The sequence below is a fragment of the Lissotriton helveticus genome, chromosome 12 (genome assembly GCF_964261635.1).
Source record: "Lissotriton helveticus chromosome 12, aLisHel1.1, whole genome shotgun sequence".
NCBI classification, from domain to species: Eukaryota; Metazoa; Chordata; class Amphibia; order Caudata; family Salamandridae; genus Lissotriton; species Lissotriton helveticus.
In genome coordinates, this window is record NC_136073.1 from 867,736,430 (window position 1) to 867,761,439 (window position 25,010).

General features: G+C 47.0%; 1 protein-coding gene across 2 annotated transcripts in view; it reads left to right on the forward strand.

Moving 5' to 3' along the window:
• Positions 1-2,906: 2,906 nt before the first annotated feature.
• Positions 2,907-25,010, forward strand: part of IL12RB1 (interleukin 12 receptor subunit beta 1) — a 58,541-nt gene continuing 36,437 nt past the window's right edge. The window contains exons 1-3 of one of the 2 annotated variants that reach the window (XM_078671165.1): positions 2,910-3,199; positions 12,214-12,282; positions 14,214-14,303. In XM_078671165.1, the coding sequence (XP_078527291.1) occupies positions 3,133-3,199; positions 12,214-12,282; positions 14,214-14,303 (226 nt within the window). In that variant the 5' untranslated portion in view covers positions 2,910-3,132. Of the gene's footprint in view, positions 3,200-12,213; positions 12,283-14,213; positions 14,304-25,010 lie in introns of both variants that reach the window. The other variant, XM_078671166.1, reaches the window with a different exon arrangement.

Here is a 25,010-nt window from a genome sequence, read left to right on the forward strand (position 1 = left end):
CCCCCCCAGACTCCATTATGCAGAGTTTTGAAACCATCTGCAAAGACGTTGCTAACAAATTGCTTAGATCAGTGAAAAAACAAAACTGCCCTGAACTCAAATGGTTTAACACTGAGTGCTCAGCGGCAAGCAAAGCTCTAAAGAAAGCACTAAGCGTAGTTCCACGTGATAGGGCTTTGATAAAAGAATCCATACAATCATATAGGAAGACAATAGAATGCAGAAAGGATGAACTGAGACGCCAGGCTTGGGTTGATTTAGAAAACGCAAGTGCCCTAAGAGATTCCAGGAGCTTCTGGGAGGTGATAAACTGACCACTTTTTCCAAATGAAACTAGGAGTGTAGAAACTAATATAATGGGGACAGTCTGGGAGTCTCATTTCTCTAAGATTTTAAACCCAAAGGGTATTATAACCCAAGATTATCAGACAGACCTATGTTTTAATCTTGAATCTGCCCAGCAGCTAAGTGCATCCCTGTCTTTAGGAGTGGAGGAAGCCCTGTGAAAGGGTATTATTGATTCCAAAGCTCCAGGGCCAGATGGTTCACCTTTTGATTTCTTTAAAAGAAACCCAGTGATATGGCACCCCTTGATACTAAACGTCTTTAGAGCAGTCGTAGTGGGCCAAATTCCACCATCTTGGAAAAAAAGCAGTGGTGGTGCGGATTTTTAAAAAGGGAAACAGAAATGACCCAACATGCTACAGGCCGATCTCTTTAATAGATGCTACGTGCAAGGTGATGGGAAGGCTAATCCTTGCACGTTTAGAGTCATGGGCAAATACTTCTGGCCTATTATCATATACACAATATGGGTTTAGGAAGGGAATGGGAACAACTGAGCAGTGCCTCAATCTGTCCATGATCATGGGTAAGCACATGAAGGCCAGGGGGGCATCGATCCACTTGGCCTTCATGGACTTATCCAGCGCCTACGACACAGTGTGCCGGGGTAAGCTGTGGTCACCAATGGAAGATCTGTGCTTTGAGGAATCACTTGTTACCCTCCTACGTAGACTACATGCTTCCACCTCTGTAGTTATCCGTTATGAGCCAGGGGGAGAAAAGACCAATCCCATTGCATCAACAGAGGGAGTACGACAAGGCTGCATATTGGCTCCTTTTCTGTTTTTGTTATACACCAACGGTCTCGAACAGTTCCTGCTAAAACAACACCTGGATTTTCCGAAAATAGAAGGCAAACAGGTACCTCTGCTGTCTTATGCTGATGACACAGTCCTGGTGGCTCTGACAGCCAATGGCTTTCAGAGGTGTCTGGATGCTTTTACTGAGTATATGTTGTCATTAGACTTAAAGGTGAATTTTAAGAAATCTTTTATTATGGTCTGTGGGACAAAATCAACGAAAACTCGAAAATATACAATCAAAGGCAAAGTTATTGACAAAGTGAAATTATTTTCCTATTTGGGGAATGTTTTCAACTATAATTTAAATTGGGATCAACTTATAGTGTCCAGGATACAATAAATGAGTAGAGTCATTGAGGGACTGTTTTGTTTTGCTGCTAAACTTGGCCATAAGCCTGTAGCCGAGTTGATAACTTTGAACAAATCCAAATGTCTGTCGGGGGCCACTTATGGGGCGAAAGTATGGGGATACCATAAGAGTCTACAAATTCAAACATCAGAGAGTACATTTTTAAAGAGACTTTTACTTATCCCTAACTTCTCCCCTACATCATTTTGCCATTCTGAGGTAGGCATGGACTATATTTTAGACTGCATACACATGGCCCCCCTGGTTTTATGGGGGAAAATTTGGATTACAGAAAAACTGTCCTTTTCACGATGCATTTTAAGAGATTGTATGAATCTAGATAATGCAATGGCAGTCCCGTGGTTACGCTATGTCAAACACACTTTTTACAAGATACGACTAGAAAACTATTACGACCAGCCAGAGACCATACGACCTAACATGAAAAGGGTTATAAAAGATGCATATTGTTCTGAATTGACAATATCACACTGGAACATGGAAAGATTGGTCTGTTTTCCCCCAAATCGGCAACAATTTTATTTGTCTTTTAGTCAGCTAGCTCATTCACGTTTTTTAACGACCAACTTTCGCCTAGGCACCCTGCACTTTCTTGTAGCCTTTCCGAAACAACCGGGGTGGTGTGAGAGACTACCCCCCTGTCCATGTAATAACCTAGCACCACAAAGTACAATGCACATTATGCTATTTTGCACATTATATAAAGGCTCTAGGGTGCGTTTCCTTAAACCGATTTTAAATACAATTCGTCCCTGCTCCCATAAGGAGGGTTTTAATTATTTATGGTTATTATCAACTGTTTCCATCTGTAGCTCTGTGCTTAGTTTTATCAAACTGTTTTTATTATAAGGAATCGTTATGCAATGTAAAAATAAGTTACACGCGTTATGTGATCAGGCCACAAGTTGTCTTTGTCCTGTATATTTTAAATTTTTGATGTAAAAACTTTTACTCTTGAATGTATACATTTTCTTCTATGAACTTTTATGATTCACTCGAATCGAATAAAGTTATTTGACTGACACAGGTTTAGTTTTTCCATATTTCCTCATCATGCTGGAAGCCCAGATTCCTCAGCACTAGGAGAGATAGTTACCCCGCTGATAGTGCATCAGTGGAACCTCCGTCAGATCTGCTAAAGTAGGCCTCAGGGAGATCCATGCATACATAGGAACTCCGCCCACCTCCCTGTACGTCCCCACCTCAGACATGCGGTTGATCCTCATGTCTTCTGCGCTTCCACAGTCGCTGACGTACCCCCCCCTCCATTTCCTCTCGTGGTTATCCTGTGGCTTGACTCATGCTCACGGTGTCTTTATGCTCAGGGGATTTTTTTTTGTGTCTTTCGTTTTTTTAAAAGGTTAAAACCAGCACACAGATATTCCTGTCTCACTTACCTTGTTGCATGTCACTACGAGTACCTCGGCGCGTCGTTTACCAGAAGTACAAGTGAAACGCAATGGTCTAGTTATGTTCTTACTTGTACTACCTCAAAAGGGTGAACAACGGGTTGATGATGGTTTCCTAGTCTGAAGATGCTCACGGAATGGGATAACAACCAGAGGCACTCATGACTGGAGGAAACCCAAGCCCGGCATCTTCTGCGATGCCGACATGTGCCGCCGAGCAGCTGGGATGACGAGGTGGCTGATGCTTCTAATAGTGGTCATCTTTCCAACAGGTACGTGCCAATGGCTTGAAAATAACCCTCAAACCCTTGGTCTTAGCTCTTGCTAGCATGTTGACCAACAACGTCAATTAAGAATGTGTTTTGCTATTATTGGCACAGTTGCTAGCACTAGTCTTATGACCAATTAAAGTAGTGGAAGGAACACAAGTAAACATGACTTTAAAAGTCCTGTTTACCCTCTGTTGACTGCACTCCTTTCCATAGTCCCTCCGTAGCAAAAAGGATATTGTAGGGACAATTGTAGTACATTGGCATGCATCTTTGTCATTGGGGAGGGGGTTCACGTCATTTCTGCTTCCCCTGTCATTTTTTTTAATCAACCTATATTATTTTGGTCTTACGAGTCATGCCAAGATATCTGATAACTAATCACACTTGTGGAGAAAGGGTTGGGCTTAGCAGTTGGGCTACAGGAAAGCAGATCTACCACAGGTAGTTCGGTAAACCTCTATCATCTGTTGGTGGGTTTATTGATTATAAGTAAGGCTCCCTGTTTTCCGTTTTTACTGATTTTTACAGATAAATACAGACAGAAATCATTTATTTTCTTGTTTGCGTTTATTTTTAAATGTGGATAAAAACGGAAATTGGGTTGCTTTTTGAGTAATTCTAAAGGTATACAACCTTTACAACGCAACTTTTACAACGCACTACCATTACAACGAAACTTTTACAACGCAAAATCCATTACAACGCATGCATTTACAACGCAGTCATTACAACGCAAGACACTACAATGCACACCACTACAACGCATGCCAATATAACGGAGTCATTACAACGCATACCATTACAACGCATAGCATTACAACACATAGTACCCTTACACTATCCAACACTTACCCTACCTACTGTTGCACCCCCTGGAGTTAGAATAGTAATTTTTACCCCTACACTTTCCAACACATACCCTACTGTTGCACCCCCTGGAGTTAGAATAGTAATTTTTACCCCTACACTATCCAACACTTACCTTACATGCAATGTAATGTAATGCGTTGTAATGGTATGCGTTGTAAATGTAGTATGCGTTGTAGTGGAATGCGTTGTAAAGGTAGTTTCAAAGAATTTGTTGTAATGGCATGCGTTGTAATGGTGTGCGTTGTAATGGATGTTGCGGTGTAAAAAATGCGTTGTAAAGGTAGGTGTTGTAAAAGTATGCGTTGTAACGTCATACATTAAATTCTAAATACTGTCTGCCATGACTGCCAAGCAATTAGCTGCGTGGTTTGCTAAGTAAAGGGGTTAAAAAAGAAAGACATGTTAGTAAAGAGGATTTAACAGCAGTAGATATGCACAAGAATGATACTGAAATTGGCATATTTTCATATAAGTGCATTGATTTATCTTCTGCGGATTTTCACAGCATTGAAACCTGGCAGGCATTCAAGCATGAGTGCATATTTATTGGTTAAATATAAATATAAAGATTCTGATGAATTTCGGTTTCTTTTTTATCATTTTGTACCTTGTAGTGCTTGAGGACCAGTTCTAATTGGATATTTTAATTGCCCCCTTTGACGCTGAAATTTGTATTGCATATGTTGTTGTCTGTCTGCACTTTTATGGATATGTATCTGTACGCGAAAAAAGATGATTGATTGATTAATTGAGTGATTGGTTAAATAAATATTGAAATATACTAATTAAAGCTATATTTCTCCACAAAACACCAAATAAAAATGTATAAATACAGATAAAATTAGCAAAAAAATAAATAAGGATATATACAGACGGAAATGTCAAAAAAATAAATACCATAAAACCGGGAGCCCTAATTATAGGAAATGATGCCTGGACTTACTCTGCATCTCAATGCTCAACTGATAGATCCCTATCATTAGCCACACTAAAACTAGCATTCCAGAATGTTCTACAGTAGAGGGGCTGATGAGTTTACTGCAATAGTTCCACCTAACCCAGCCAGATTCACCAACCCGACCAATAAGAAATGTCACATTAGACCCGACTCGAAACACCTGCTCTGGCTCGCCAAGCACAAATCACCTCTAAACTGCTCATCATCATACACAAAACCACCCATGGAGGTGTCACACAATGCATCACACACGGAACCCCCAATGGAGGTGTTTTTTTGGGGGGGAGTTTTATATGTCGCAAACTCGACTCAAATGTGACACAGGACTTTACGTGAGCACCAGTTACATTACAGATGGACACATTCATTTTTGTTAGACACGGGCAGATTACGTGATTTCCCAGAATCACAGAATGCTGAGCGTTCCTGCTGAGACTTGAACCCGGTTCACCAGCTTCGAGTTCGAACGCTCTAGTTGGTAGGCAAAATCCTCTCCCACAATGGATAACACCTAGAACCACCTATGGAGACACACACAATGTATCACACACAAAGCCAACTATGGAGGGTCACACAATGCATCACACACATACCCTCCTATGCAGGTGTCAAACATTGATCCAGGGATTACTCTTGAAGCGGGATCCCCGTCCCCTCAGTGGTCCGCTTACAGTGTGATCACAGGACCACTGGTGGAACAGTGATCCCACTTAGAGAGGGATCACAGAATCACTGATGAGCAGTATCCAAACAGTATCCTGCTTGCAGAGCGATTACGGAATAACTGATGGGACAGAGATCCCGCTTACAGGATGATCACAGAATCACTGATGGGGCAGTGATCCCACTTACAGAGCGATCACAGAATCACTGATGGGGCAGGGATCCCCCTTACAGAGCGATCAAAGAATCATTGATGGGGCAGGGGTCACGCTTACAGAGCTATCACATAATCACTGATGGGGCAGGGATCCCCCTTACAGAGCGACCACAGAATCACTGATGGGGCAGCGATCCCGCTTACAGAGCGATCACAGAATCACTGATGGGGTAGGGATCTCCCTTACAGAGCGACCACAGAATCACTGATGGGGCAGTGATCCCGCTTACAGAGTGATCACAGAATCACTGATGGAGCAGGGATCCCCCTTACAGAGCGATCACAGAATCACTGATGGGACAGAGATCCCGCTTACAGAGCGATCACAGAATCACTGATGGGGCTGGGATCCCGCTTACAGAGCGATCACAGAATCACTGATGGAGCAGCGATCCTGCTTACAGAGCGATCACAGAATCACTGATGGAGCAGGTGTCTCATTTACAGAGTAGGCTCTCTCCTTGTAGGATAATTATCAGCTCCTATGGTCGAAGATGAGTTGATTTTATTTTTATTTTTTGTAATACAAAACTGAAAATATTCTGTAAATCGTGAGCCTTGCTTGATGAGTACAGGTATTAGGCATAGCTGACACGTGTTTCGCTCCAAGCCACAAGGCTATTGAAATGTATCGAGTCAAAATGGAGTTCTTCAAAGTATGTGCCAACAATATAATATGCATATTGGAAGGACTGTTTAGGGGACCAGCTATTGATTTCACATACACACTCAAAGCAGTTTGGGTAATATTATTATTTGCATAACGAGAAGAATAATGTTTTGGTATTAACTACTCATCTACATAAATCACTTAAATGATTCTGTGAACACAGAGATCACTTTACTCTGTCTGTGCAAAGGACAACCAACTTCCCAAAACAGAAAACCACATCGACTGACGCATTGAAGAGTATACAAAGCACTACCAAGCCGAAACACAACTTATGTTCTTACTTTTCTCCACTCTACAAAGTACTTATAAACTAATCTTGGAACAAATTCTGTGCTAACCTCTCAGAATGAAGTACCACCAAACATCAGACACAACCGAAGGCCCACCTAGTTCCCCTAAGCAAGGTGTCCTACGATAACACGCTACAGCGCCATAGAAACGGCAGCTAGCGCTAAACGAATGTGAACAACATAAATACTTTTTTCAGTCACTCTGAACACTTCCTCATTTTCACATGCTATATTCACAGAAGGCAGTGTAGCTATGAATATAGCCTGCCCACCCAAAAAGACACCATTATATCATGGGTGTCCTTTAGAAATTGCCAGGGGTCGCAGCTGCGACCCCGGCCTTGCCTTTTGCGACCCCTGGCACTGAGTTAGCGACCCCTGGTCTAAGACGTGGCAAAATCGGCTGAGGGAAGTAAAAAATGTGTGTGTGTAAACATGTCTGTGTGAGTGAAAGTAAAGGTCAAATGGCGTGTGATGTCACTTCCTCTGGCATTTTAGTGAATTGACGTTCATGCATTATGTCTGTGCTTCTGAAATACACAGATTGTTAAAAAAGTGTACCCTTTTTTTTGTACCACCATGTAGGCATTTATGAAGCTGTTTGTGGTTCTTCATAAGTAGATTTAGACTCAGACCTAAAGCACACATCAGAGAGCACGGTCTTTCCTTTTTATGGAGCACTTCCGGTGACGCGGCTGTCTCCGACCACGTGTCCGCCCGCTCGGCCTCCTTTCCTGCCAGAGGGAGCCTTGTCTGCTCTGGAGCTCATCTGAGCGTGAGACACACATCGGAAGTGCGTGTTGTGCAGCAGGCGATGTCACCAAGGGAGGCCAGATATGAGGAGACAGCCCACCATTTCCTGTCTGAGGCTCTTTGTTGCTGGGGCAGGCCAGGCAGACAGCGGAATTCCAGGGTCCCCCTTCACTGAGGTAAATTCAGTACTAAACATATGTTTATAGCTGAATTTGCACTTTTTTCAGCCGGCCAGGAATTCAAAAAGAGTTTCTTGAATCTTGATTCTAATAAAAGAGTTTAAGCCCGATGCTCTCTTTTTAACAGAGACTTGGCTCCAGCTGGAAGCCGATCCTACTATAGTGTGGGCCACCCCACAAGGCTACACCATAAAGAGATTCGATCGCAGCACGGGTAGAGGAGGAGGGTTAGCCATTATTTATAAAGAGCAATATAAATGTCGCACCACCCCCTCTACTACGTCAGTTTGTGAGAGCCTACTATTTACTTTAGAATTATCCCCCACCAACACTTTTACTGGCCTTTTGGTCTATCGACCGCCTGGAACGCTGGGCCAATTTGTCTCGAACATGACTGACCTAGCCGCCAACTTAGTGCTTACCTCGGCAAATTTTACTGTGCTGGGTGATCTAAATTTCCATCTAGATGACCCACTTGACCCGGCAGCCAACAGTCTTCGACTGAATTTTCAAGCAATTGACTTGACACAAAAAGGATTCCTCCCCACACACACTAAAGGTCATCTTCTAGATCACATCTACAGCATTCTAGACAATTTAAATGTTGAGTCGCCTGTGCCATTGCCCTGGACCGGCCACTACTTAATACCATTTATATGGACTACTACTAATTCCCCCCCTATACAAGATCCTAAAAAACATTGGGGCAGGATATGGACTACACTTCCCTCCTCCAAATGGAAATCAGCGCTCTCTGAACTTAAACCTTTGGTGGTTACAAATCCTAATATAGCTAGCATTAATTTTAATAACTGGATCACTAACTCCCTTAACCTAGTGCTCCCGAAGGTACCCCTGCACTCTATAAAAAGGCAAAAAGTAGCCCCCTGGTATACTCCCAGATTATGAAACAATCATGACGTAAATTGGAAAGAGCGTGGAGACAAGATCGCTCACAGATCAAAAAGGCAGACTATAGAGCCGCAATTAGGCTATATAAAAAGGAAATTAAATCAGCCCAAGCCCAGTTCTACGACTCAAAAATTAACCTGGCTGCAAACGCTCCTAGAGAAATTGTTAAAATAGCCAAATCTTTGATCTCTTCCCCCCCTGAGCGATTGTCACCAGATGGGGCATTAGCCCGCTGCAACAGCCTAGCAACTTTCTTCTTTCAGAAGATTCAGACCATCTATTGCTCCTTCTCCACTGATGGAATCGAATCTGATCTCGCCACTATAGCACGCCCCAATATTTTGGCCCCCTGTATGCTGGAAAAATTCACTTTCTTGGACTCTATCTCCCTAAATAAAAGAATCCCTAAAGTCACCTCAGGATTCCCTGGCGACCCAGCACCCCCACAGTTCCTTACTTTGGTCATGGATGTTATCCGCCCAGTCATTCTCGACGTCCTTAACACCTCAATTACTTCGAGCATAGTCCCGACTGGGTGGAAATGTGCAATGGTCAAGGCCCTTTTAAAAAAAAACACTCTAGACCAAAGTAACCTAGCCATCTTCCGCCCCATCTCCCTGTTACCCTGGATGAGTAAACTGCTAGAAAAGAACATTAATAACATCTTAGTAGATTATTTGGAATCTAATAATCTGCTGTGTACTTCCCAGACGGGATTTCGTCCCCAACACGGGACTGAGACAGCTTTGCTAGCAGTGACCGAAGAAATAAGAACTGTGTTGGACCGGAGAGGGAAAGCAGCCAGCATACTACTAGATCTCAGCGCCGCGTTCGACACGGTTAACCATGCCACCCTATTACATCGTTTGAAGGTCATGGGAGTGTCGGGCGCGGCCCTGGCATGGCTTACATCCTTCCTGGACGAACGCTTTTTCCAGGTGTTTGATGGGGAGGCTGTATCCACCAAGCAGCCACTCAGTTGTGGGGTTCCTCAGGGCTCTGCCCTGAGCCCCACACTTTTTAACGTCTACATGAGGCCCCTAGCGGAGATAGTTCATCCATTTGGCGTCCGTATTGTCACCTATGCAGATGACACTCAGTTGGTGGTCTCACTGGACCACACTGAGGGGTCGTCTAGCACGTTTAGAAGCAGTGGCTAAATGGATGAAATCCTCCTGCCTCAGACTGAATGGGGAAAAGACAGAAATGATGTTATTGGGCTCCTCACCTACCATTTCGGCCTCCATCTGGCCCTCATGTCTAGACCCCCTCCCTTCCCCAAACCTTAGATAAAGAGCCTGGGAGTCTGGCTTGATAAATCATTGGACTTTACTTTTCAGGCCACCAAAACCGCATCTATTTGTTTTGGGCTGATGAGAATGCTCCGGAAAGTACTCCCTTTGCTCCCATTCCAGGCGAGGAGAGTCATGGTCCAGGCCCTGATACTCTCCCGCCTGGATTATGGTAATGCTCTCTACCTGGGAGCCCCGGTGGCAGCGACCGACAAACTCCAGGTCACCCAAAACTGTGCGGCCCGACTGCTTTTTCAAATTCCACGCTGGCAGTCGGCCAAACATGCCTTAAAAAAGCTACACTGGCTTCCTGTGGCAGCTAGGGTCCACTTTAAAGCCATGTGCCTTGTTCAAAAAGCAATCCGACAGAACAGGTCCTGCCATAATGTACCCCTTAGCTACTCCCTACCTGCCCCTTAGAGCCCTGCGCTCCAGCTCATTGCATCTGGCCACCACGACCAAGATAAACAAAGCTCGCTGGGGCGGTCGCTCATTCTCACACAATGCTGCGAGAATTTGGAATTCCCTCCCGCTTGACCTCAGAGAGAACAACAACTGGATGGCATTCAGGAGGTCCTTAAAAACTCACTTGTTTGGAAGAGCCTGTTAATCACCCCAGCCGGCTGCCTTGGATTTCAGTTAAAGCACTGCGAGGCCTCTGGGTAGTCTATGGGCTCTATAAATGTAATTTTTCATTTAATTTCATTTCATTTCAAACAACGCAGCACAGCAACTTCGGTTGCTGCATTGCATGAATTTTTAGTAAATCTACCGGCCAAGTTTCCTTTGCTTGGACAGCTCCCTATCCACCATTCCATTCCATCATTTTCTACCAGCGCTCCAGACACCAATTCAGACATACAGGGAATGGAGACACACAGGATATTACAGGTGCACTACTTTACATACACCAAAATGCCTCTGTGAATAAGGTCCTACAACTCCAAAGACTCACACGTTGAGGCCTCATCCGGTTGAAGCCATTTGGTAACTGGTCAGCTGGAACTGAACCGAGGGTTCTGCAGACCGGCAGGCCTGTGTGACCGACGGCAGCACGAGTCGGTGTGAGAAGCTGAACTTCATCCCTTCTTGGGACATGTCGACAGGAAGCTGAGACCACATCTAGACACCAGAGACTTCGTCGCATAAGAGACACCGTTTTGCAGAACTGCTTCTCCAGTATCAAGTAATGAGTAGTGGCATGCGTCAGTGCTGCGACACCCCGTCCGTCTGTCACGTCATACCTGTGACTCCTTGCATAGGCTACAGTGTGCAATGACAGACACAGGAAGTCAATGTCGTGAATAATACCCCAGGCGTGGGAGACATATACGTCAATCTGCACCTCACTGACTCAGCACAAGTCTGGCTCCATTGGGACAGAGACCTCAAAAGTGAGGGAAGGGCAGTGAATATAGGGAAACATCCTTTACAACGCAACTTTTACCACGCAGTGCCTTTACGACGCAACTTTTACAACGCAAACCATTACAACCCATTGCGCTGGGGGGCGCTCTAGGATAGGGAATAGGTTTAACTTACTGTCCAACACCTTCCCTACTATCCACGGGGACTGGAGTTGGAATAGTAAATTAAACTATTCACTATCCACGCCCCAAAGCACTATGCGTTGTAATGGTATGCGTTGTAAAAACCGTGTTGTAAAAGCATGCGATGTAAAAGCACGCGTTGTAATGTCATACATCCGTGAATATATGGTGCCCTTCAATCATAATCCGTGAGAGTCTGTTTTTCTGCTGGAATGAGGATTATGGGTGGACCAGTGTGGGGCAGACGTGAGCCAGCATGAGACCATTCATCCCTAAGAGATACAGCATGGATGCACAAAAGGGCCAAAAAAGAAGATGGTGGCTGGGACTGGGTGACCGGACACCTCTGGTTGACTGAGAATGGAAGGATTAGTGTCCTGGCCCAACCAGAATGTAATGATCAGTTTCTGTTAGGGCACCAAACTGCACCATTAACTTGGGTTTGGGTAATCCCATTTGAGGCACAAAAAGAAACAACAATTTAAGCAGGATCACAGTTTAATGCAGTGGTTAAGTCTGGATTAGACCCTTGGTCTAGTCTTTTCTTCTGTAAAGAGTGAAATGAAGGATTTAAGCTGGGCCGAGAGGTTGTAATTGGTGTTGGATGGGACCGTAGACAAGTAGGAGCTGTAAACACCTTCTTTTAATTTTGTACAGATCTTCGAGCTTACGAAGAAAAAGATGTTGCAGACAGAGGTGCTAATGAATGCCCACATGGAAGCACAGGTACGAGCCATAAAATAGGTCATAATTAAGAGGCGGTGGTTCACGGAGAGTGAAGTGGTCCAGTGGCAGCAAAGGCTTCTTTGGAAACAATGATGAGTCGTCTTGGTTCATTTAATCAAATGTTATCATCTTGGTGTTTGGGGGTCATTTGAAGTTTGGTGGGTGATTCCACGAATCACTGAGGCGGTGGGGGCCATGCCTGTGTTAAGGTCTTTAATGAGGCCACCAAAAAGAGAGATCCCTGCCGCATTGGTGGAACATTTCCACCAATAGTCCTCTCGTTGACACAGAAGGAGCACTTTGAGCAAAGTTGTCAATCCCTGACTCTATACAGTGGGGGCTGTTTTACAGAAGCAAACCCCAAAATTGGGGAAAGAACTATGCATAGGTTTTCACCTGGTATGTCTTTACACTCTGGTGTGGCCTGCCTCTACCTCTATGATGGTCTCCAGCCCTCTTTAAATTCAAGAAAGTTGTAAGTCACCTGGTTTCCATCAGCAGGTACAAGACCTGTGGTCCAACAAAATCCTGTACAGATATAATATGTTTCCTCAAAATCTCTGCATTTATCTTGGTGTGTATGGTCTTCTGCTTCCCCTTGGTTGGAGCCATATTTGAACTTAACAAATAATCCAGAAAAAAGTGATTTGTAGGGAAATGATAACAGACTCTCCTCACCCTCCCACCCCTACCAGTTTGACCGTTGTTCAAAAATAAACTTTTTTAGAAACTTTCTAAAAATAAAAGGGTCTGGCAAAGGTTCTGGGTGCCCTGCCTAAACATATATTCAAATGGACATGTAAAGCTTATCCCATACTGATCCCTCAGTACACTATAATCTAGGAATGAGGGCCAGAAGAAACCTTACTGGGGATCCCCAAGATGTGCAAGAATAAAGAGTCCAGAAAAGATTCTGGACTCTCTATTCCTGCTTGTAATCTTTCATCTTCAGTCAGATTCAATAATGCTTAGAGGATGGATTGTTACCACAGTGCATGGGTGAACATCACACATCAAAGTATATCACTGAAAATTAGGCCTGGGCGGTAAATTCCGTTCCGCTTGCAGAATTTGCGGAATTTGGGTAATTTCGAATTCCGCGGAGAACGCGAAATTGCCCAAAAATTCCGTCGCTCCGCGGAATTATTTGCTTGTACGCACTTTCAAAATGCGTGTTCGCAAGATATTTCTCCCCGAGCATGCAAACAGCGTTCACAAACAGGAAAAAAGCATCGCGAACAGGTGGAACAAGCAATTCCGCGTGTTCGCGGAACTTTTGCGAGCTCGCAGAGATTTTTTTACCGTTTCGCAGAGCTTTGCCTAGCGCGACTACACAAATTCCGCCCACCCCTACTGAAAATTAGACACCATGGTATAGTTAAAGTTAGGAGTTTTGTATGCCATAACTAAATGTCTGTCTCTTCCAATGATTACTTCTCCTAGTAATCAATAAACAAATGGTTAACAAGTACAAGTATAACTAATGACTGGTGAAATAGTTTTCAATCTTTCTGCTCTTTCTGCTTCCATTCTGTTTTAATTTCTGCATTTTGTTCTTTCGTTTAAAAAAATTATCTGTTCAGCAACATATTTTGGTTACCTTGTGTTTTGTCCCAAAGTTGGAGGATGTGAAAAACGTTAATTTCATATTAACTGAGTTTGCTTAATGTACACAGTGTGAGTTTATAACAATGTTTGAATTACTCCTCTAAATATAAATCTATATATGTTATTTAACTGTAAGTGCCGTGATATTGGAGCAATGCATATAGAAAGCATGCTTTGATGATTGCGAGTCACACTGCTAGATGACATATAATTATATTGATTCTGTAAAATTAAGCGATACATTTTTTTTTAAAACTGTAAATGCTTGCCTTATTCAGGTACCTGAAATAAATGTCAAATCCGAATAATTTGATTTTCTCTAGATGATGACTTTTTGGATGAATATATGGAAAACTGTCAAGAAATTGATGAGCTGAACCTAAGATCTACGGAAAATTGGAACAGAACAACAGGTGTGTTACCTTAATGTATACAAGTTTGTTCAATATTGATACTGTAAAACCACTAACAGCCTTAGCCACATATTTAAAATGATCCCAATTTGGCAGACAGGGGCCAGGATTGGTGAGTTTTAGCCAATGAGCTCTTACGACAATCCGTCTTTCTGCACAGAGTTTTTCCCTATCCGTACCAAAGACGATGCACCAGAAAGAGTCCTTCTGGCTTCCTCTGCATATATCTTCATTGACATGTGAAAGAAAGTATAAAAACTCAACTCCAATGATAGACTATTGTCTTTGCTGTAGCTGCGTATGGCCTGGATCAGGGGAAAAAAAGGACGGGGTGGCTTGGTCTACACCGGATTCAAAATGTAAACCAAAGAGATTGGGTTGTATTTCTCTCGGTTAGTAATGATGCAACATCATACTATTCGCATTATGCCAAAATGTGCTTGCGTGAAAGCGACAGAGCAACGGGGGATATGATATAGACATTTAAATCCCTCAACATTTGAACTACAATGTAAAATCTGTTTTTCATGAAAATGACATTAAGAATGGGTTTTTTATAAGATTTTGTTTCAAAGAACATCTTTTGCAGAAAAAAGTGGGAGATGCACCCCAAAGCTTTCCATTCTATCCCTGAGCAGGGAGGATATCTCAGTGTCCCCTTTATCCTAGGCTACTCTGTCTCTTATTAGGCACATGTTTATAAGAGGAAAATCCATTTGATGCACCAACAGTTCATAGGAAGTCACCCTGAATGACCTTTAACCCGTCGCCTTTACCTAGTGAGAAATGACAACACCGGAAGTGACAATACCAATGATATAACACACACTATGTCATCATAAAAATGATCAGTGGTATTTGTAGCCAATTCACACACAATATTAATTGACTCTTACTATATCTACATGAAAGTACAGACACTTTTATCACGGAACAACAAAACTCTCCAGATTAACACGCTTGCTATGACCCCACTAACCTTTAAAGTGTGTAATATGTTTTTCCTTCATCCTGGCTTTTCCCGCCAGATTTTGCTGCTTTCACTTTCATATTTAAATAGCCGGCGCTTCTTGATTTCCCCTTTGTTGCACGTGGTTTCTTGATATAGAGTTGATTTTCCATACATCAAAGAGCAAAGGCCCCCTGATACAACTTGACTCTGTTGTCACTTCCTCCTTACCCGGTAGAACGAGGTGTAAATAGAGCTCAGTGTTTACCATGCAGCTGTAGTAGTGAATACTTCCTTCCCTGCCCTCCTCTCCACCCCTCACCTGGGTCTTGTGTCGTTTCATACCCGCTACTGTGTACTCTGCTAGGTTTGGGCTACGCATGTATTCTTGTCACCTGCGCGCATGACGCCGGATGTCAAAGAGCAGACATCCGTTCCAGTGAAAGGGTGTCAAACCAGATGCCACAATATTGTAAAAGCAAGGGGTGGGAGAACTTTCCTGTTCCACCCCACCACATCCTCTTTTGCAGACAAACTTAGGGGCATATTACCAACAACTAGTGATAATTATCGCTTTGTTGGTTTAGCGGCGTTATTTTTATCGCTGAGGAACATTGCTATTATCAAGGTTTATCTCCTAAGCGATAAAAATCGGCCGAAATGCATGAATATCTCTGAAAAGTCAGCGATATTCATGCATTACCGAGCTAATGCTCTTAGCCATGTTATCCACCTCCCATTGGATAACATGGATAAGAACTGCTCTGGGGCAGGTGTTAGCTTTTGGAGATATTCGCTCTTAGCGCGAATATCTCCAAAAGTTGGTAATAGGACATAGCGATGTTAGCGACTGTTTCCAGTCGCTAACATCTTGGCACGCCCACTTTGCATGTCATTAGTGATAAATATCACTGACATGCAAAGCGGGGCCCAAGATGGTCGCTATCTCCTACTAGCTAGCGACAGCTAGGTAATAGGGAGATAATTTTATCTCTGCTTTCTTGGCTTTTAAAGCCAAAAAAGAGGCGATAAACCCCCTTGATAATATGCCCCTTAATTTCTTACTGCTCTCTCTACTGTGAGTGGCGCGTGGTTGCTCCGCTAAGTTTGCACCATGTAGGTTGCTATACATACATGCAAAGGGCAGCTCATGTCTGCCCCAGTAGCAGATGTAGTTTGGGGGTTAAACCTTCAGGGAGACCAGCTCTACAATCCTGGTAACTCTCACTGAAAAAATGCTGGGATGCTCAGCGCATCGCTGCCTCCGGTACCTGGTTCTTTTATGTTATGCCACCTGTCATAGCACAGGGCGTCTCTACCGCGAGCGTGGTTCAAAGCACAGCAGGCTTGTAAGGCTGGGTTGTGAGTGCTTGGAAACAGGCCTTCCATCAGCATAAAGTGCTGGTATATAAGCACTTTCAATAAATATTCATGAAACTTTAAGTACAGAAAACAAAGAAACATGGTCATGGACAACAAGTTATACAGATGGGCGAGTTCAGGAACTCCCTTAGACGTAGGTGTGTGCCCTCCCTGGCGGAGGAACTCTCCTCCTTACGCCTGTTCGGGGACCTCCCACCAGGCCCAAGAAATGATGCCACAAGACCTTTATCCTGATGAAGTCATGATAATTGGCATCATTTATTTATTTTGAAGGTTTTATATAGCGCGAACAAGACCCGTGTGTATCAGAGTGCTTTACAAGGTATATATCGCAGATACATAGGCATATGGTAAGTAACATATAGTTCCATAAAAATCAGGGGTTATAGAATCGACATATGAAAGATACATAGGCATACGGTAAATTAAAAGTAGTTCCATACAAATCAACTATAGTATATCACTGAAGACTGGTGTATACCTCAAACAGGAAAAGTACAGCTAAATCAGAGGGAGATGAACAAAAAGAGATTTAAAAAATCATAGTGGGCAGGAACACTAATACTAATTCATAGGCACTAACAATTGCACGTGAACACTGTTGTTGGCTTCATTTACGCCTATTCATTAGCATTGCACATCGTCGCTTGTGAGGCGCTATCGCACTTGCAGAGCACAGACATGACAGTTCTGCTCAGAAACATATTTTTTCACCAATTCCCAACAATGGACTGGGATAGTTTAATAAACTGAGTATTTTTTAATGTGTTTACATTTATTTTGCATTCTAAAGAGTGTGCATTCCACTTAAAGTGTAATCCCCCAGTGTGATCTGCAGGGAGTAAACACTTTTCCTCAGGGCCCTGTTTATCTTCTGTGCTTGGTATTGTTTTTGCGCCCTCTGAGCCCAGGGGTTGCAAAAGCAGTGCTAGGGGTTGCAAGAGGAAAGCCAGGGGTTGCAAAAGCAGTGCTAGGGGTTCCAAGAGGCAAGCCAGGGGTTGCAAAAGCAGTGCTAGGGGTTCCAAGAGGAAAGCCAGGGGTCGCAAAAGCAGTGCTAGGGGTTCCAAGAGGAAAGCCAGGGGTCGCAAAAGCAGTGCTAGGGGTTCCAAGAGGCAAGCCAGGGGTTGCAAAAGCAGTGCTAGGGGTTGCAAGAGGAAAGCCAGGGGTTGCAAAAGCAGTGCTAGGGGTTGCAAGAGGAAAGCCAGGGGTTGCAAAAGCAGTGCTAGGGGTTCCAAGAGGAAAGCCAGGGGTCGCAAAAGCAGTGCTAGGGGTTCCAAGAGGCAAGCCAGGGGTTGCAAAAGCAGTGCTAGGGGTTGCAAGAGGAAAGCCAGGGGTTGCAAAAGCAGTGCTAGGGGTTGCAAGAGGAAAGCCAGGGGTTGCAAAAGCAGTGCTAGGGGTTGCAAGAGGAAAGCCAGGGGTTGCAAAAGCAGTGCTAGGGGTTGCAAAAGGAAAGCCAGGGGTTGCAAAAGCAGTGCTAGGGGTTGCAAGAGGAAAGCCAGGGGTTGCAAAAGCAGTGCTAGGGGTTGCAAGAGGAAAGGCAGGGGTTGCAAAAGCAGTGCTAGGGGTTGCAAGAGGAAAGCCAGGGGTTGCAAAAGCAGTGCTAGGGGTTGCAAAAGGAAAGCCAGGGGTTGCAAAAGCAGTGCTAGGGGTTGCAAGAGGAAAGCCAGGGGTTGCAAAAGCAGTGCTAGGGGTTCCAAGAGGAAAGCCAGGGGTCGCAAAAGCAGTGCTAGGGGTTCCAAGAGGCAAGCCAGGGGTTGCAAAAGCAGTGCTAGGGGTTGCAAGAGGAAAGCCAGGGGTTGCAAAAGCAGTGCTAGGGGTTGCAAGAGGAAAGCCAGGGGTTGCAAAAGCAGTGCTAGGGGTTCCAAGAGGCAAGCCAGGGGTTGCAAAAGCAGTGCTAGGGGTTGCAAGAGGAAAGCCAGGGGTTGCAAAAGCAGTGCTAGGGGTTCCAAGAGGCAAGCCAGGGGTTGCAAAAGCAGTGCTAGGGGTTGCAAGAGGAAAGCCAGGGGTTGCAAAAGCAGTGCTAGGGGTTGCAAGAGGAAAGCCAGGGGTTGCAAAAGCAGTGCTAGGGGTTGCAAGAGGAAAGCCAGGGGTTGCAAAAGCAGTGCTAGGGGTTGCAAAAGGAAAGCCAGGGGTTGCAAAAGCAGTGCTAGGGGTTGCAAGAGGAAAGCCAGGGGTCGCAAAAGCAGTGCTAGGGGTTCCAAGAGGCAAGCCAGGGGTTGCAAAAGCAGTGCTAGGGGTTGCAAGAGGAAAGCCAGGGGTTGCAAAAGCAGTGCTAGGGGTTGCAAAAGGAAAGCCAGGGGTTGCAAAAGCAGTGCTAGGGGTTGCAAGAGGAAAGCCAGGGGTCGCAAAAGCAGTGCTAGGGGTTCCAAGAGGCAAGCCAGGGGTTGCAAAAGCAGTGCTAGGGGTTGCAAGAGGAAAGCCAGGGGTTGCAAAAGCAGTGCTAGGGGTTGCAAGAGGAAAGCCAGGGGTCGCAAAAGCAGTGCTAGGGGTTCCAAGAGGAAAGCCAGGGGTCGCAAAAGCAGTGCTAGGGGTTCCAAGAGGAAAGCCAGGGGTCGCAAAAGCAGTGCTAGGGGTTCCAAGAGGCAAGCCAGGGGTTGCAAAAGCAGTGCTAGGGGTTGCAAGAGGAAAGCCAGGGGTTGCAAAAGCAGTGCTAGGGGTTGCAAGAGGAAAGCCAGGGGTTGCAAAAGCAGTGCTAGGGGTTGCAAGAGGAAAGCCAGGGGTTGCAAAAGCAGTGCTAGGGGTTGCAAAAGGAAAGCCAGGGGTTGCAAAAGCAGTGCTAGGGGTTGCAAGAGGAAAGCCAGGGGTCGCAAAAGCAGTGCTAGGGGTTCCAAGAGGCAAGCCAGGGGTTGCAAAAGCAGTGCTAGGGGTTGCAAGAGGAAAGCCAGGGGTTGCAAAAGCAGTGCTAGGGGTTGCAAAAGGAAAGCCAGGGGTTGCAAAAGCAGTGCTAGGGGTTGCAAGAGGAAAGCCAGGGGTCGCAAAAGCAGTGCTAGGGGTTCCAAGAGGCAAGCCAGGGGTTGCAAAAGCAGTGCTAGGGGTTGCAAGAGGAAAGCCAGGGGTTGCAAAAGCAGTGCTAGGGGTTGCAAGAGGAAAGCCAGGGGTCGCAAAAGCAGTGCTAGGGGTTCCAAGAGGAAAGCCAGGGGTCGCAAAAGCAGTGCTAGGGGTTCCAAGAGGAAAGCCAGGGGTCGCAAAAGCAGTGCTAGGGGTTCCAAGAGGCAAGCCAGGGGTTGCAAAAGCAGTGCTAGGGGTTGCAAGAGGAAAGCCAGGGGTTGCAAAAGCAGTGCTAGGGGTTGCAAGAGGAAAGCCAGGGGTTGCAAAAGCAGTGCTAGGGGTTCCAAGAGGCAAGCCAGGGGTTGCAAAAGCAGTGCTAGGGGTTGCAAGAGGAAAGCCAGGGGTTGCAAAAGCAGTGCTAGGGGTTCCAAGAGGCAAGCCAGGGGTTGCAAAAGCAGTGCTAGGGGTTGCAAGAGGAAAGCCAGGGGTTGCAAAAGCAGTGCTAGGGGTTGCAAGAGGAAAGCCAGGGGTTGCAAAAGCAGTGCTAGGGGTTGCAAAAGGAAAGCCAGGGGTTGCAAAAGCAGTGCTAGGGGTTGCAAGAGGAAAGCCAGGGGTCGCAAAAGCAGTGCTAGGGGTTCCAAGAGGCAAGCCAGGGGTTGCAAAAGCAGTGCTAGGGGTTGCAAGAGGAAAGCCAGGGGTTGCAAAAGCAGTGCTAGGGGTTGCAAAAGGAAAGCCAGGGGTTGCAAAAGCAGTGCTAGGGGTTGCAAGAGGAAAGCCAGGGGTCGCAAAAGCAGTGCTAGGGGTTCCAAGAGGCAAGCCAGGGGTTGCAAAAGCAGTGCTAGGGGTTGCAAGAGGAAAGCCAGGGGTCGCAAAAGCAGTGCTAGGGGTTCCAAGAGGCAAGCCAGGGGTTGCAAAAGCAGTGCTAGGGGTTGCAAGAGGAAAGCCAGGGGTTGCAAAAGCAGTGCTAGGGGTTGCAAAAGGAAAGCCAGGGGTTGCAAAAGCAGTGCTAGGGGTTGCAAGAGGAAAGCCAGGGGTCGCAAAAGCAGTGCTAGGGGTTCCAAGAGGCAAGCCAGGCGTTGCAAAAGCAGTGCTAGGGGTTGCAAGAGGAAAGCCAGGGGTTGCAAAAGCAGTGCTAGGGGTTGCAAAAGGAAAGCCAGGGGTTGCAAAAGCAGTGCTAGGGGTTGCAAGAGGAAAGCCAGGGGTCGCAAAAGCAGTGCTAGGGGTTCCAAGAGGCAAGCCAGGGGTTGCAAAAGCAGTGCTAGGGGTTGCAAGAGGAAAGCCAGGGATCGCAAAAGCAGTGCTAGGAGCTGCAAGAGGAAAGCCAGGGGTCGCAAAAGCAGTGCTAGGAGCTGCAAGAGGAAAGCCAGGGGTCGCAAAAGCAGTGCTAGGAGCTGCAAAAGGAAAGCCAGGGGTCGCAAAAGCAGTGCTAGGAGCTGCAAGAGGAGAGCCAGGGATCGCAAAAGCAGTGCTAGGAGCTGCAAGAGGAAAGCCAGGGGGTGCAAAAGCAGTGCTAGGAGCTGCAAGAGGAAAATCAGGGGGCGCAAAAGCAGTGCTAGGGGTTACAAAAGGAAAGCCAGGGGTTGCAAAAGCAGTGCTAGGGGTTGCAAGAGGAAAGCCAGGGGTCGCAAAAGCAGTGCTAGGGGTTGCAAAAGGAAAGCCAGGGGTTGCAAAAGCAGTGCTAGGGGTTGCAAGAGGAAAGCCAGGGGGCGCAAAAGCAGTGCTAGGAGCTGCAAGAGGAAAGCCAGGGGGCGCAAAAGCAGTGCTAGGGGTTGCAAAAGGAAAGCCAGGGGTTGCAAAAGCAGTGCTAGGGGTTGCAAAAGGAAAGCCAGGGGTTGCAAAAGCAGTGCTAGGGGTTGCAAGAGGAAAGCCAGGGGTCGCAAAAGCAGTGCTAGGGGTTCCAAGAGGCAAGCCAGGGGTTGCAAAAGCAGTGCTAGGGGTTGCAAGAGGAAAGCCAGGGGTTGCAAAAGCAGTGCTAGGGGTTGCAAGAGGAAAGCCAGGGGTTGCAAAAGCAGTGCTAGGGGTTGCAAGAGGAAAGCCAGGGGTTGCAAAAGCAGTGCTAGGGGTTCCAAGAGGCAAGCCAGGGGTTGCAAAAGCAGTGCTAGGGGTTGCAAGAGGAAAGCCAGGGGTTGCAAAAGCAGTGCTAGGGGTTCCAAGAGGCAAGCCAGGGGTTGCAAAAGCAGTGCTAGGGGTTGCAAGAGGAAAGCCAGGGGTTGCAAAAGCAGTGCTAGGGGTTGCAAGAGGAAAGCCAGGGGTTGCAAAAGCAGTGCTAGGGGTTGCAAGAGGAAAGCCAGGGGTTGCAAAAGCAGTGCTAGGGGTTGCAAAAGGAAAGCCAGGGGTTGCAAAAGCAGTGCTAGGGGTTGCAAGAGGAAAGCCAGGGGTCGCAAAAGCAGTGCTAGGGGTTCCAAGAGGCAAGCCAGGGGTTGCAAAAGCAGTGCTAGGGGTTGCAAGAGGAAAGCCAGGGGTTGCAAAAGCAGTGCTAGGGGTTGCAAGAGGAAAGCCAGGGGGCGCAAAAGCAGTGCTAGGAGCTGCAAGAGGAAAGCCAGGGGGCGCAAAAGCAGTGCTAGGGGTTGCAAAAGGAAAGCCAGGGGTTGCAAAAGCAGTGCTAGGGGTTGCAAAAGGAAAGCCAGGGGTTGCAAAAGCAGTGCTAGGGGTTGCAAGAGGAAAGCCAGGGGTCGCAAAAGCAGTGCTAGGGGTTCCAAGAGGCAAGCCAGGGGTTGCAAAAGCAGTGCTAGGGGTTGCAAGAGGAAAGCCAGGGGTTGCAAAAGCAGTGCTAGGGGTTGCAAGAGGAAAGCCAGGGGTTGCAAAAGCAGTGCTAGGGGTTGCAAGAGGAAAGCCAGGGGTTGCAAAAGCAGTGCTAGGGGTTCCAAGAGGCAAGCCAGGGGTTGCAAAAGCAGTGCTAGGGGTTGCAAGAGGAAAGCCAGGGGTTGCAAAAGCAGTGCTAGGGGTTCCAAGAGGCAAGCCAGGGGTTGCAAAAGCAGTGCTAGGGGTTGCAAGAGGAAAGCCAGGGGTTGCAAAAGCAGTGCTAGGGGTTGCAAGAGGAAAGCCAGGGGTCGCAAAAGCAGTGCTAGGGGTTCCAAGAGGCAAGCCAGGGGTTGCAAAAGCAGTGCTAGGGGTTGCAAGAGGAAAGCCAGGGGTTGCAAAAGCAGTGCTAGGGGTTGCAAGAGGAAAGCCAGGGGGCGCAAAAGCAGTGCTAGGAGCTGCAAGAGGAAAGCCAGGGGGCGCAAAAGCAGTGCTAGGGGTTGCAAAAGGAAAGCCAGGGGTTGCAAAAGCAGTGCTAGGGGTTGCAAAAGGAAAGCCAGGGGTTGCAAAAGCAGTGCTAGGGGTTGCAAGAGGAAAGCCAGGGGTCGCAAAAGCAGTGCTAGGGGTTCCAAGAGGCAAGCCAGGGGTTGCAAAAGCAGTGCTAGGGGTTGCAAGAGGAAAGCCAGGGGTTGCAAAAGCAGTGCTAGGGGTTGCAAGAGGAAAGCCAGGGGTTGCAAAAGCAGTGCTAGGGGTTGCAAGAGGAAAGCCAGGGGTTGCAAAAGCAGTGCTAGGGGTTCCAAGAGGCAAGCCAGGGGTTGCAAAAGCAGTGCTAGGGGTTGCAAGAGGAAAGCCAGGGGTTGCAAAAGCAGTGCTAGGGGTTCCAAGAGGCAAGCCAGGGGTTGCAAAAGCAGTGCTAGGGGTTGCAAGAGGAAAGCCAGGGGTTGCAAAAGCAGTGCTAGGGGTTGCAAGAGGAAAGCCAGGGGTTGCAAAAGCAGTGCTAGGGGTTGCAAGAGGAAAGCCAGGGGTTGCAAAAGCAGTGCTAGGGGTTGCAAAAGGAAAGCCAGGGGTTGCAAAAGCAGTGCTAGGGGTTGCAAGAGGAAAGCCAGGGGTCGCAAAAGCAGTGCTAGGGGTTCCAAGAGGCAAGCCAGGGGTTGCAAAAGCAGTGCTAGGGGTTGCAAGAGGAAAGCCAGGGGTTGCAAAAGCAGTGCTAGGGGTTGCAAGAGGAAAGCCAGGGGTCGCAAAAGCAGTGCTAGGGGTTCCAAGAGGCAAGCCAGGGGTTGCAAAAGCAGTGCTAGGGGTTGCAAGAGGAAAGCCAGGGGTTGCAAAAGCAGTGCTAGGGGTTGCAAGAGGAAAGCCAGGGGGCGCAAAAGCAGTGCTAGGAGCTGCAAGAGGAAAGCCAGGGGGCGCAAAAGCAGTGCTAGGGGTTGCAAAAGGAAAGCCAGGGGTTGCAAAAGCAGTGCTAGGGGTTGCAAAAGGAAAGCCAGGGGTTGCAAAAGCAGTGCTAGGGGTTGCAAGAGGAAAGCCAGGGGTCGCAAAAGCAGTGCTAGGGGTTCCAAGAGGCAAGCCAGGGGTTGCAAAAGCAGTGCTAGGGGTTGCAAGAGGAAAGCCAGGGGTTGCAAAAGCAGTGCTAGGGGTTGCAAGAGGAAAGCCAGGGGTTGCAAAAGCAGTGCTAGGGGTTGCAAGAGGAAAGCCAGGGGTTGCAAAAGCAGTGCTAGGGGTTCCAAGAGGCAAGCCAGGGGTTGCAAAAGCAGTGCTAGGGGTTGCAAGAGGAAAGCCAGGGGTTGCAAAAGCAGTGCTAGGGGTTCCAAGAGGCAAGCCAGGGGTTGCAAAAGCAGTGCTAGGGGTTGCAAGAGGAAAGCCAGGGGTTGCAAAAGCAGTGCTAGGGGTTGCAAGAGGAAAGCCAGGGGTTGCAAAAGCAGTGCTAGGGGTTGCAAGAGGAAAGCCAGGGGTTGCAAAAGCAGTGCTAGGGGTTGCAAAAGGAAAGCCAGGGGTTGCAAAAGCAGTGCTAGGGGTTGCAAGAGGAAAGCCAGGGGTCGCAAAAGCAGTGCTAGGGGTTCCAAGAGGCAAGCCAGGGGTTGCAAAAGCAGTGCTAGGGGTTGCAAGAGGAAAGCCAGGGGTTGCAAAAGCAGTGCTAGGGGTTGCAAGAGGAAAGCCAGGGGTTGCAAAAGCAGTGCTAGGGGTTGCAAGAGGAAAGCCAGGGGTTGCAAAAGCAGTGCTAGGGGTTCCAAGAGGCAAGCCAGGGGTTGCAAAAGCAGTGCTAGGGGTTGCAAGAGGAAAGCCAGGGGTTGCAAAAGCAGTGCTAGGGGTTCCAAGAGGCAAGCCAGGGGTTGCAAAAGCAGTGCTAGGGGTTGCAAGAGGAAAGCCAGGGGTTGCAAAAGCAGTGCTAGGGGTTGCAAGAGGAAAGCCAGGGGTTGCAAAAGCAGTGCTAGGGGTTGCAAGAGGAAAGCCAGGGGTTGCAAAAGCAGTGCTAGGGGTTGCAAAAGGAAAGCCAGGGGTTGCAAAAGCAGTGCTAGGGGTTGCAAGAGGAAAGCCAGGGGTCGCAAAAGCAGTGCTAGGGGTTCCAAGAGGCAAGCCAGGGGTTGCAAAAGCAGTGCTAGGGGTTGCAAGAGGAAAGCCAGGGGTTGCAAAAGCAGTGCTAGGGGTTGCAA